The sequence below is a fragment of the Acipenser ruthenus genome, chromosome 16, assembly GCF_902713425.1.
Source record: "Acipenser ruthenus chromosome 16, fAciRut3.2 maternal haplotype, whole genome shotgun sequence".
In the NCBI taxonomy this organism is placed as follows: Eukaryota; Metazoa; Chordata; class Actinopteri; order Acipenseriformes; family Acipenseridae; genus Acipenser; species Acipenser ruthenus.
This window is the reverse complement of record NC_081204.1, coordinates 29,501,892-29,516,563: the sequence shown is the minus strand read 5'-3', so window position 1 is coordinate 29,516,563 and position 14,672 is coordinate 29,501,892. Positions and strand designations below refer to the sequence as shown.

Sequence of the window (14,672 nt, the reverse complement as noted above, 5' to 3'; positions counted from 1 at the left end):
TTGGTTTCCTTTGTATTTTGCTCTATATTCATATTCAAGTTGGCAAGATTGAAGACTCTTTTCTATGAAGTTGTTTTATATTTAAAACATTCCTACCTCTCCTCAACTTGTTACTGTGCCAGGAATACCATTAACATAGACGTTAAAGTCTTAGTATATTCTAAACATAATGCAGTGTTCCGCAGCATACTTGACACATTTAAAGCCTTTTGTTTATGTTCTCTGTGGTGTAACTACTTCAGTTAAATGTACCCCTTACTTAAAGACTTTACAGCTGTATAAAACATTAATAGGGTGTCTAACCAACCATGGCTGTTTCTTAAAAACTAAATGCACAGGAATTAGACTGCCAGATCCTGGGATAAGAAACCGATTTGTGTACAATGTCAAGAAAGTCTCTCTGCAAAAGGAGTTAATAAACGTGTTGGCATGTTGTTGGATTACAACTGCAACCCAGATTCCTGTCTAGATATGATATTCAAGACTGATAAACCCAGTTGTCCACTTTATGCTTGCTGCTTTATCCATTTGATGGAGCCCACATTTTAGTTTGATCCAGTAATGGGAAACAGCAAAGCCAACAATAGTCCCTAACTCCAGGCACAGTCTCTGAATCTTCTCTAGAAATTAAATGCTAAATCGTTTTTAAGTTGCTCATCAAGAGACCTGCATTCATACAGCCTCCAGTGCTTATCTGCTGGTATCAGTCAGTCAAACAAGAGTGCCAATTTGGTGCAGGAATCATTTTAATCAAGACTGAACCATTTGCCTTAGATGCTAAAAATAGAAATTTAGAGAATAATAATAATGGTAATGATCATAAAAATATAAAATGTATCCAGGTAGGTAGATATGCTGTCACGTGACCTGCATACCACTGGATCAGAGCATTGCGTGTGGAATGCCTAAAAATGGTGTTAATCATTTATGTGAGGATAAACATTTGTTTTGTTATGCATGGAACCTAAACATTGTGATTTTAGGGCACGTGAATAGATCCCAATGACAACAAATAATTAATATACAAAATAGCCCAAATACTTCCTACAGGTAAGGCTTGCTCAGGGAGTTCTGCACAAATGGATTTTCATTGAATACAGAAAGTGTGGACACTGTAACTTTCCGAATGAATCTAGGTTTTGATACTAAGAAATGATTAGCCTAAATATGTTATGGATGTAACCCAGTGGCGTAGCCTCAAAAACACAGCTACGTGTCAAGATTTTATTTTATTTTATTATATATTTTTTCATTTTTTCACATGCTGAGCCACATATCTGATTAATCATTCCCAGATATCTGCAATTACTTAAGCTTTCAGTTCTCAGCATGATACTTTAGATTCAACACTATCTGGAGGGTATTCTACAAATACAAAAATCGAAGCAAAATGTGTTTGATGTCTTTAATAGAAAATAAGATATTTTTTTAGTTCACAATTGGTCTCATAAACTGAATTTAAGATGAAAATTAATTCAGCCCAAGCTCTCTGACTTTCTAGGCCTGCACTGCTTTACAGAACACTCCCTTTAAATTGATTTATAAAAACTGATGAGCCTGCAACACTGTTTATATCTCTTGGATCATCCATCCTCATCATCTGCTCCACCCCCACTCACCCCCAACCCTGAAACAGTTCCTGAAGTGTGGCAGGACTTTGCCTTGGAGCTGGTGTGGCTGCAGCTGGCCATGTGACTATGCAGCACTGCTGGCGGGCCTCTTTGTCTCCCTGTCCAAATTAGAAGGGAGTTAATGAGTGGAAGGAAGCAGCAAGAACAGGAGGAAAGGTTACTTCTCCCAAAGAAGTGAGCCATGGTTTGTTATCTTCACTTAACTGGCCTTTACATGCACAATTAACATTTAAAGAAAATAAAGTTTTTAAGGTTGTTTTAAGGTAATTACCTAGGTAGGCAACGATTGTTAAAGGTCTGTGAGTGCAGTTTTAGACTTTTATATTTAAAGAGCAGGTCAAAGTTGCTTGAGTTATATATACACACATGCTGCTCTAACTGACCCAGAGTGATGCATTTAGAATTTTGACACTGGCACAGAACAAGCCATAGGGAACACATAGGGGTGATGTTGAAGCCCATACCACGTGGTAAATAAACTATGAGTTTCAACATAACATCGTGATACAACTATTCTGAAGGAATTTAAATTTAGTAGTCGCCAATTGATTTTTACCCCATTTTTCTCCCAATTTGAAAAGGCCAATTGTATTATTTTAGGCTCAGCTCACAAAACGTGTGCCATCAGCCGACCGCTTCTTTTCACTCCGCAGGCCCACCATGTCGCCACCTCAGAGCTGCAGCGTCGGAGGACAATGCAGCTCTGGGCAGCTTACAGGCAAGCATGCAGGCGCCCGGCCAGCGTATAGGGGACACTGGAGCGCGGTGAGCCGAGGACACCCTGGCCGACACTCAGACAATTGTGCGCCGCCCTTTGGGAACTCTTGTCCGCGGTCAGCAGTGGAATAGCCTGGACTCGAACAGGCGACCTCCAGGCTATAGGGCGCATCCTGCACTCTCCACGGAGTGCCTTTACCGGATGCGCCACTCGGGAGCCCCTCAAACACACATTTTTGAAGATACAGATGGATAATTAACCATGTAGTACAGTAAGCACACAATGTGCACTGTAGGTATTTTTTTTTTCTATTACAGTACTAAAGTTTGTTGCACATGTGCCATAATCCAGCACTCTACGTCAGCTAGATATATTACAGGAAATATTCCATTGTAAGGTTGACTTACCTAGAGATGTATTAGAGAAGAAGAACAACAAAAACAGGGCTGCGGTCCCCATATCAAACATGACAACATTATTTTTTTATGGTCTACATGTGCAATGCTTTTGTACAGCAACCTTCTAAGTGCAACATTTGTTTTTCTTGTCCTAAAGATAATGTGCAGAGGCAAACACAGTGGCTACTGAATTGTGATGTTTGTGAGGTCAATTAAAACCTTACTGCCACCCACATATCTGTTATGAAAAAAATAGACTCTTTCGAAATGGCAACAGGAATGTTCACCCAAACTGTCAGGATGGGATGCTATAGGAAAAAAACAGTTTCGGCATTATATGATCAAGGTGTCTGTTGAGACTTTAAAACAGACTTGTATATTAAGCAAGTGTGCCTTTTTTTCTAATGAGTGCAGTCTTCTATCCTTCAAAACACCCAGGGAACTGGGAATACAGTGTTGCAGAGGTAAAATCACATTACAATGCCAGCCCCCCCAGGGAATCACTCCTGTGTCAGCTGATTCCCTTTAAGGAATACTTCTAAGCACTATATAGTATTCAAACTTATAACAGCCACTCAGGGGAGAAATACGGGATGTATTGTACAGGAATTCAGCAATCTGTATTTCGGTCATCCAAGAAATATTTTTTATTCATTCCTTATTATGTTTTCAGGTAAAACACTACAATCACCCCTGTGCTTATAACTAAATTAAACCCGTTTCTATTGCTAGCAGTCACCCTTACCAAGCCTCCCATGAGATCTATATTTACATTTATTTATTTATTTAATTATGATTGAACGATTCAAATTCATTCAGTAGCCCCCTTTGAGACTGATGAGACAAATGGAAAATCCGATATTGTAAAACGCAGCAACATTGATGTGACGACTCCTAAAGGTATATAGATGAGAGGCACATTTATTACACAATTGTTGAATGCACAGTCCCACCATTTAGGTTCTGTCCCCACAGGACCCAAAGCAAATCCCACCAGATACAGTGCTGTTATACAAAGTGTTCGACAGCAGCAGCAGCAACACAGTCCTGGAGTAACAGTGTGCTGTATCACTCTGCCTCTTTATGATTAGCTTTGTTACTCTTTGCTCATTAGCATTAGTTTGCCATATATGCATGTAACATACATAGGCTAGATTACCTAAAATATCTTCATAGAAGTAAGAACCAGCACCATCTAATGTGCGAACATTTTGGAGCAGGTTTTTGAGCAAGTATTATTATTAGTATTATTATTTTTTGGCAGTGCACTAGATGGCGCTGGCACTTATAAAGACACTTTGGCTCTAGCCACAGTCAACTAGAAGTGAAGAACAGCTACTTAAGGGGTACATAAGGACCTTTTATTTGTGTTACATGTTCCCATGTGTTGCTACAACTCTATATGAGGTGTGTGCATTGTTTTCAATGTATTTATTCTTTTACATTTTGACCCCTTTCTTAAACATTTAATTGCATTCCCTGCCTCAAGATGGCTTCCCATGTATTCGCATGGACCTCTCAGAACTACATTTCCCATCATTATTTGTTTATTTATTATTTGTTTATTTAGCAGACGCCTTTACCCAAGGCGACTTACAGAGACTAGGGTGTGTGAACTATGCATCAGCTGCAGAGTCACTTACAACTACGTCTCACCCGAAAGACGGAGCACAAGGAGGTGAAGTGACTTGCTCAGGGTCACGCAATGAGTCAGTGGCTGCGGGGGGATTTGAACCGGGGATCTCCTGGTTACAAGCCCTTTTCTTTAACCACAGGACTACACAGCCTCCTGCTCACTGGTAAATCCATCTCAGTTACATAACCCAGTAACAAACAAGTATAAATACTGTACATGACAACAATAATAATAATAATAATAATATTCTAAATGATTGCAAACATCACTTACTGTTTAACTCACACAGAGGTAGTACGTTTGGACAGTGCCAGTTTGTATTTCCATTGATATTGCAACATTATTCTCCACTTTCAATTGTGTACTACCCTTTGGGATACATTTTGTGGTTACAATGTTATCCTAAATGTGCATGCACAGGGCTGGCGGCAGACCTGGGACTGGGAGACAGTCTAACCTAATTTTGCGTCTAAGAAACAGAAGGCAGGTTTCTGTACTCTAGCCTTGGGAACCAGGTGATTCTGGTTTCAGACTGTTGAACTGTTTTATGTGGATGGTTACACCAACCCCATTTGTTCGTGAGAAATAAAGCACTCCAGCAACTTTTGAAATGAAAACAGGACGACGCCTGTATATTTATTTTCTTCAAAAAACAGAAATGAACAAAACAAAAAACTTTGGAGTACTAACTATACTTTTGTACAGGTCTAACTATAACCGGGCGGCTAGTCCATTTACCAGTAATCAAAAATAAAAAATACTTTATTTGTTCTTTGTTTTCAACTCACAATACGATTCCTGTCTCTTCAAACTCCCACACAAATAACCCAACTGAGGTTCATTTGATAATTCACCAGGATCAGACGCAGCTGATCTGCATTTCCCATTATCCTTAATTAATCAGTGAATTATTCAATTTAGGAGGTCCTAACCAAGATGGCCTCCTATTGCCTCCAGTCACAGTAAAATGGAGTGACCTACCCTAACCCCAGGGTCCTAAAGCCTCTAAATTTTTGTTTGGATAGTACACTCCCTTACAAATATATATATATATATATATATATAATATATATATATATATATATATATATATATATAATATATATATTATATGTTAGGGTTGTCAATCGATTAAAATATTTGATCGGTTAATTTATGGGCATTAGTTGATTAATCGGTAGATTAATCTGTGCATATTTTTAATAAAGGTAACGATATTATAGTGTCTTCTTTTTTGTAGTTTTGAATCTAGCAGAACCTGAGGCACCGAAGAGATTAAGCCGTTTGGAATTCCCATTGGTTAAACTGCCAATTATGTCCCGCCTCTGTTCACTCATGATTGGACACCTGTAGAACAAGGGGCAGATCTCACATTGGTTAAACCTTATGATTGGACTGCTGCTTAGAAAATGCGATCTTCTATTGGTTGATTTTATTTTATATACAAAAGAACTGCATGATTACATAAAAAAATAATAATCTGCGATCAACCCTTTAGTTGATTAATTGGTCTGATTAATCTATTAATCGGAGCAGCCCTAATATGTATATGATTTATTTATTTACTTTTCAGAACCTGATAAAGAACCTGCCAGAACAGAAAGAACTGACTGCTTTAGCAGAGCTGAAGGATGAGTACGAGGAGCTGTGTGAACCAGAACAGTTTGGCATTGTGGTGAGTATAGTACAGTACAATGCTATGCAGTACAGTACAATGCTATGCAGTACAGTATAGTACAGTACAATGCTATGCAGTACAGTACAATGCAGTACAATGCTATGCAGTACAGTACAATGCAGTACTCCACTCCCTAGTCTCTGGGAGATTTGTCGACTGCCACAGAAAGAGAAAGGAAGAGGCATTTCAACTGTCTGTTGATTTTTTCCCCTCTCCCTTTATCCTGTGATTGGATAACTTTCAATGCTGCATAAAAATACAATCTGTTTCTTTAAATCTTTATTAAAGATTGGAGAAAATCTGGAAATGAATAGCAGAACCATTAAGAAAAAAATACTGCCTGAAGGCCCTCTGCAGTATCAGCGCTATTCAATATATAAAAAGATGTAGTGATGTATAATTAAAAGGCCAGGAATAAAAAGGGCATTTTTTATGACAAGTCAAACCTGTTAGCCTTGTTGTGACTGACAGCACCAGTGATTTTGATAAATAATAAAGCAGCAGAATCTGATTTTCATGCAGAGCATCATTAGGGGTTTGGGGTTTTAATACAACAGTGTTATCCTGGGCTCCAAATGATTTCATGTAAGAGAATAACTTATGAAAAGGTGCTGTTATCATCAACTGGTTTTGGATGGCTGTTTTGAAACGTGGCATTACAGTACTCCGTACTATTATGTGAACAGAAATAACTAATTCAAGTGCAGCATGCATGTGGTACCTAGTTGTTATTGCAGAGTTGTTTAAATATAATACAATACAATGCTGCTAACAAAAAATAAACATTATCAACAACAAATACAGCAGACCCTCTTGAATATAATCTGCATATAAATTCAAACATTGTGCATTCTCTTGGCGTTTTGTATTCTCTTCTGGCTGTGCTGCCAGTTTGTCAGAAAATGAATGTATCTGCTTAGCAGCCCTACTGGGATTGTGGACTATCATTGGTCATTTAAATGTAAAACAGAGGTGTATCAAGCTGTTGCAATTCACTGTTTTTTTTTATATTTGTTTAGAAGGTACACAAAGTGCAGTGTGACTATGACGCAAACATAAAACTACAACACTGGCTTTGGAAATAGACCTGTAATAATGTATCGGTTTCTTTTTATCTCACTGGGTATCAGACCCTAAAAACAGATTTTGACAGCCAATAGATCCGCCTGCATTTATCTTCTTTGTGTAGTAAAACAAAGTAAACACGTACTCCAGTCGTAAGTAGATGATTGTGACAATCTTTCAGCTATCATGCCTAATTTCTGTGGGAGAAAGACGGAATAAAATGCAACGGCTTCCTTTGAAGAGGAGTTCCGTGTAATTATTAAAACGTTTACTTTAGCTTTTCAGTTTTTTGCTTGAGATTCAAAAGGTTGCTGGTACAAAAATTGCTACTCCGCATGAGATGTTTTTTTTGTTTGTTTGTTTGTTTTTTTCTCCCATCGCATTGTGTCAAAGAATGAATCACAAATTCAAAGATGGTTGTTGTCAGCCAAGTCAGTTTATCTTGAAATGTAGCTCTGGCTGCTGATTGTTAAGCATTAAAATAGTGTGTCAGAATTAAAAGAAACGTATTAGCGTAAGATCTTTCAATTCTCAGTCGACAAAGAATACCTCTTATATTGGACAATTAATTGTATAGGCTAGAGGTTCTATAACTCCTTTCACACAGTATCAGTGACTAGGTTTATATACTACAGAAACCATCTGTCGGTTTCATCCGTTTCATAACAAATGATGTTAAAATAAAGCCAACTAAAATATTTTATTAAAAGAGTCATAGAATATGGAAAGCCTTAATTTCGCTAAAAAGCCTTTATGAGCTAAAAGCTTGTTTTTAAGTGATTGAACAAAGAGTAAGTGGGTGTGATGTCAGGGTAAAAAAACCAGAAGGTAGCATGTATCAGAAGAAAGTTCAAAGAATGGAAAGAGGGTCAAATGGATCTTTTAGGTTACATTTTGACTTCATGTGGGTATCAATTCCAGTTTAGTTTGTTTAGAGACAGTACTGGGTTAACTAAAGAAAACCGAACAGCCAAGTTCAACTACCAAAGAAATAACCAACAAGTAGAGTTTTATTGCAGGATAATCTGTTAAATCTTCTTCTTCTTCTTCTTCGAAATTGCAGGTTAATACAGTTGTGGAGAGAGGCAATATAACCAATATTTAATATATATTGTGTATCAAAATAGGTTTCCTTTTAGAACGCCTGTTGTTACTAGGTTACTCTGAGCCACTGTTGGTTTTAATTACAGGAATGAGTATTGGTTTGTAAAAGCCTTTTAGAACAGAATTTAGAATACAAGCACTCACAAAGTAATTAAAAGGTGTGTTTTTTTTTTTCTTCTCTCCAATCCTTTGCTTTATTATCTAATTTGGTTTGTTAATTTATTGATAGCCGGATCCTCTTGCTTTTGTGTAATGACCATTAGCTGTGGTACAAACACGTTTTAACCAGGACAATATTCAGCTAAATGTAAAGACGCCACATAAACAGAACCACATACATCCCCACTGGGGAAATACGCCACTTGTAGCTACCTTCCACAAAGGCTGTCATAAGCAGATCCCATTTTTTTAATATACTGCCGATCAAATAAAGAAATGAAAGGCACACAGTGCTATTTTGATAGACAACAAGCTCATAACAAGAATACATCTCTTATATAATGTAATATCATAGCAAGTGTCCCAGTGTAGTCACTGAGAGATGGATTATTCGACAAGCTGTGCAACAGAACTGAAATTCTCTGTGCATTACACCTGACAAGGGAAGGGGCTGTAATAGTGTTTTTTTTCTACTTCTTTTTTATTTGATTCTTATCTCTAACCTGGTTGAGATAATAAAATGGCATTTTCTTTTATCCATATCCTTCAACTGTCCTTAGCAAGCTAGCCACAATGACACAGGATTGAGGGCAGCAGTTTCTCGATATTAAAAGTGTTTTAATGTAGACTTTCCATTTGATGTTTTTTTTTTTTTCTTCAGTGTAGCAATATATGCAAAAACAGGTTCCCATGCTAGTTTGGAAGGTTTAGGCTTATTTAGAGAATTTTTCTAGGACAGACAATCCATACCTTTAAAACTAAAGACCTTACATTTTAATATAGGGCAACTACAGCAGTAATGTGACTCCCAAATATGCCCTAAGCTGACTCTGATCTTTGCTCCCTGCTCCAGGGAGCCAAACCACATGTGCTCTGGACTCCCTCCCCACTCACCTTTTCCAGGCTGCTGTCCCTGCTCTACTCCCTTTCATTTCCTCTCTTCTCAACACCTCTTTGCTCTCTGGCTGTTTCCCCTCTGCCTTCAAACAGGCCTGCATCACCTTATCTTAAAAAAAAAAAAAAAAAAAAAAAAAAAAAAAACACCTCCCTTGATCCCTGTCCCTCCAGAACTACCGTCCTGTCTCCCTTCTCCCTTTCCTCTCTAAAACCCTTGAGCGAGCGGTACATCATCAGCTCTCTGCTTTCCTGTCAAAACATTCAGTGCTCGACACCCACTATTAAAGGCGCTATATAAAAACCTTAATGCAGCTCCTAGTTCAGGCCCTGGTACTGTCCCGCCTTGCTGTCTTCCTGGCTGTCCTCCCTGCCTCTGCTATCCGTCTGCTCCAGCTCATCCAAAGCTCTGCCGCCCACCTTGTCTTTTCCCTTCCTCATTTCTCCCATGCTACACCGCTGCTCCGATTCCTCCACTGGCTCCCTATCACCACTAGCATCCAATTCAAAACTCTTGTACTCACCTATCACTGTCCTGACCTTTCTGCTTCCTCCTATCTCCAGACTATTAAGTAATTGCTATTATTTGAAATCGTTCTTATCCATTTGTCGTACTTACTACATGCTCTTAATGGAATTTACTCTCATAAGCAAATATTTTTACTATAAGTTTATCTGCTCTTAGTTTAATTAAATGTAATTATTTAGTCTTTATTTTGCTGTTATTTGAATTTGATCTTATTTTCTATTGATTTTACTGTACTTTTTAACCACTCATATCTGTAATACGATATTCGGTAATCTGATACTTTGTATTGATAAGGGCATCTGGTAAGAAATAAATAAATAATAATAATAATAATAATAATAATAAGCCTGCTATTGGTTCAATAGTATAGTGGTGTTATAGCAATCCTGGCCAGAAAAGAATAAACAACTTAAAAAAAAAGTTTATATATAAATTATTTGCAACGATTATTCGTCTACTTGGGATACATTGTCATTTTTAATTCTCTTCAAGTTGCATACATACGGTAATAGTTATTGATTTCCTTTAAATTTCTCTTTTCCCACAGTTTCATTTCTCGCGTTAGTCATTTAACTTCTAACACCCATTTGAGAGACGGCATCTTATTCTCTCTTAGTCTTTGATGTTTTTTTTTTTTAAAATATAAATACCCTTTGTTTCCCAATGCTGCCTCGACATCACTGAAGAAGACCACAGTCCCCGGGTGCTGAAGCGCTTTCTTTGTTGTCCTGTCCACAGATGAGCTCAGTGAAGCTGCTGCGGCCCCGGCTCAACGGGATCCAGTTCAAGCTGACGTTCGAGGAGCAGGTCAACAACATCCGGCCTGACATCATGAACGTGACCTTCGCATGCGAGGAGGTCAAGAAGAGCGAGAACTTCATGAGGCTGCTGGAGCTGGTGCTGTTGGTGGGGAACTTCATGAACTCTGGCTCCCGCAATGCACAGACATTTGGCTTCAACATCAGCTTCCTCTGCAAGGTAGGCCCAAGCACACTAATGGAAATGAAGTGAGGTTGTTTCTAGTTCACATGTTTCATGAATGAATGCTGTGTTTTATTTGATGCAATTCAACTCATGTAATATTCTTCAGATGGTTTAGGATTAAAGCAAGGTCAGTAATTTCCAGAATGAATTCAGAAAGAGATGCTTTATGTGCTGTAAGTTTATCAAGCTTTAGATAAAACAAAAATCAAATTTCTGCTCTTGGGTTGGCGTTTTTTTGAGGGGATTTGTGACAAGGAAATTACCGAGGTTGAGGCTCAGAGACAGTTTAAAGTTCAAAATAAAGTTTTTAATTAACAGAAATACAAAATAAATCGGCACAAGGGCCAGACAAAAAGGTTTTAAACACAAAATAATAAACACAAAACAAAACTTACAAATAAGGCTTCCAGGCTGGGCGTTGCCTTCACTGGTTTGCAAAAAAACTAACAACACAGCTCACACAAAAACACTCTACTCCTTCTAGAACTCTCTCTCCCCAACTGGGAGGCTGAGGCCTCCTTTTATGCCAGGTGGCTGAGTAATAATTGAATAATTAATTGGTGGATTGCTCCCACCTGAAGCAATCAACCTGGGCAGGGAGGAGAATTTAACTCCTTCCCTGCCAGTATTTCTAAGGGCAGAGCCCTGCACTGCCACAGGATTCATCAGACTTTAGTAATAAAACATGGCACTTTCTCTTCTGAGTCAGAAACACATGTAATAAAAAGAGATTATAAATGTTTGCTCTGCAGTACCACTTATCCAGGTATGTAGGTATGCTGTGGTTGATTGTGCCAGACTGTCAGTGGCATAGTCAGGTTTTCCAAAATGAGTTAGTGCCTTGTGCTCTTGATAGCTGTTGGTCTAGAAGCCTGTGTTTATTAGGGGGTTTGAACGGCTACTAACAGTCTACATTGGATATTAAATATTATTAATTCTGAGCCTGTGCTTGTCAAAGTGTGCAGTTTGATGTTGCTACAGTATGTCTTGTGGACCTTCTCTTTCCCAAAGCCCTTTCACCCAAGTCTGACCCTGCAGTGTCTCTTAGGACTTCCTTACCTCCCAGAAGTTTGAAGTTGTAATGTTAGGCTCCTTTCATTTCTCTCCACCTTTCTTTGTATCGGGTGACCCTTGCTCTTTATCAGTAATTTATAATGATAATTAAACTGAATCTGTCTACAAATGCACGTCTGTATGCAACACATGGCCGCTCTATAATGCATTTGCATTTTTGGAGGTCTCCAAATGGGTATGCGAAGTCAACCATTTGGTCTTGCTTAGAGGCCCAAACCTACAAACTGTCATAACAACCCAGCTGAGCAGAGAGTGACCCCCAGGATATTTGTGCATAATGGGTTTATGATTAAAATTCCAGGATCTAAAAATCTGCTTGGGCTAAACAGGTGTCACAGCGCCAGGAGTGGGGAAAACACATAGTTGCTGCCTTTTGCAGTTATTGAAATGTAAAAGTGGCGGTTTCATGTAAGAAGGATAACCAAACAGGACTGAGCTGGACCAACAATGGTTCTGTGTTGGGATTGTGGATTATCGGGTTAAAACCCAACCTGCCTGTCAATTTACTTATTTATTTGCATATTTTGTGTCAACAAGCTCAGCAGTAATTACACTCAGTGACACAAATTGCAATTATCTGCACTTTAATAAGATAACGAACAAAAGGCACTCAACAGGCAGTTACAAGGATGAATTGTCACACGTTGCTGCCAAGATGTAATATTTTCTTTTTTTTTTTTAAGTGTACTTTTTATCAAGGGCCAGGATGCATGTGGAGCAATCCCTTTCTTGTTATCACTGTCACTTCACAGTCAGCTGTATGGAGCCAAGTTTGATATATTCACCAAGCTTTAACTCATGAGTCGCTTTGACTTTATAAGATATTCACGAAACGCAGAATGAAACTGCCACTAGGACCGACATGAAAGCGGTGTGAAATCATTCCTGTTTTTTTCCATCGATTGGGACCCAGTTAGCTTTGTATAAGGAACTCAGAAACTCCTGAATTTAATTAATTATGGAATAATTCATGATAGAAGATGAATGTCAGACTCAAGCAAAATAGATAGCATGACAATATAATCTGGATCAGCAATGAGTGATTATAATACAATCCCAAATCTGCAGATCAGTAGTTCTTATCATGGCTGTCGCTAGCCGTCAATCATTATATATTTCTATATCACAGTTTTACATGTAGCATGCATTTTGCTTTCTGCTATGATTTGTTTTTTTCATATTGCTTGTACTGACACACATGAACTCAACTTAGTTCACCCAGCTGCCAGCACGAGACTTACGTGTGTTTGATTTTAAAACAGTAGCTCAGAGACTAGAAATAATTTATGTCCAAGGGGTACAAGTCGAAGATAACTGATCTTAATCGGGAAACAAAGCCTTTTATGTTGTGCAATCCTTGCGGCAGAGCTGACCCACACAGGACATATAAAAAGCTGGAAGACTTAATTTAGACAATGTCAGGGGGCTTTGATGAGATGAGACACGGGGTTCACGGTCAGGCTTGCTGTGTAAACTGGGAATGTGAGTGACTTCTTCAGAGAAGGGTAGATGCTTCAATTACTCTGACAAGAAAAGAGGTTAGCTGTGCCCCTTCTGATAGACATGACTGCCACATGACCGAATAATAGGGCACTGCACTGTGTACCTGTAATCAATGTGAGATCTACTGACGTGCATGTTAGATACTGTATTTCTCATTTAGTACAAGGAATATACTGTAGTGTACCCTTCACCCTGCATACAGTACCCTGCTAATTCCATAGGATTTAATGTTGTCCAGTTCACTGTAATATAATTCAGTTAAATTGATTAAGTGAGTGTTATTCTGTAATTGAATTAGCATCACTCATTCATTAAAGAAAGACAATTGTTACTTTTGAAAGCAGTTTATTCAAAGCTACGACACACTCAATTGGTCATTTGAGCTCAAGTAGACCAGATTCTGGGCAGGGGTTTACTCCATTTGTCGTTGAGGATTTATTAACTGCATGTGTTAGAGAGAGAAAAAAAAAAAAAGGTTCCAGTTTAGGTGTTGTGTGCACCCGAAAGAAGATTTCTAGAACTTATGCCCCACATGGTGAGAATGTGTCTGAAGATTGAAAAAATATAACATCTTTAAACTCTTTTCTTTAATGTTTTGACTGGACAATATCAGTGCCTAACAATAAGACATTGATAAATACTTTAAAAAATGATTGACTTGTTTGTTCCAGTAGTTCTAGACGACTAAATTTAAAAAATAATAAAAAAAAATAAAAATAATGTACTGTAGCTGAACCAACAGAGAGAACAAAACTGCTTAAACTGCATAACGACATGAACTGAATGTAATTGAAAAAAAAAAAGTCTTGTCTGCATCAATCGTAGATCATTTATTAAATTTGATTTCTGTTTTTTTTACAAAGCACTGACATAATTAAAGCTTCAGAATCTTCTGTTTTGCTGTTGCAGTGTTCAGTGCAACTCAAACCAATTATTAATTTCCCTTCATACTGCCATCCAAACAATATGTCTGAGCACGACCTAACCTCCTCTGTGTTGGTCCAGACCCAAATTGAATGTAGGTAAAGCGATTTATATCCTGCTTAATTTCCAGATGATGACATTTTTACTACTTCCCACTTATTTTAACACAATAGCCGGCTGCTGTGTCCGCCAGAGTTTTTATTAAAGGCAGAATTGAAAGCAGTTATGTTTTATCAGAACTGATTGTTGAATTGGATGCATCTCTTTATCTCGATTTTGGTCCATCAACAGCCCGATACAGATAGCCAGATCACTTTAAAATGCAGCACAAGGTGAGGGCCCCTCTTATCCAGTGCCACCTCCCTAGGCAAAATG

General features: G+C 38.2%; 1 protein-coding gene across 7 annotated transcripts in view; it reads left to right on the top strand.

Moving 5' to 3' along the window:
- LOC117411924 (protein diaphanous homolog 2-like) overlaps window positions 1-14,672 on the top strand; it is a 403,755-nt gene that overhangs the window by 246,602 nt on the left and 142,481 nt on the right. For all 7 annotated transcript variants that reach the window (XM_058989329.1, XM_058989330.1, XM_058989334.1 and 4 more), the window contains 2 exons: window positions 5,957-6,058; window positions 10,551-10,790. In XM_058989329.1, coding sequence (XP_058845312.1) covers window positions 5,957-6,058; window positions 10,551-10,790 — 342 coding nt within the window. The remainder of the gene's footprint in view (window positions 1-5,956; window positions 6,059-10,550; window positions 10,791-14,672) is intronic.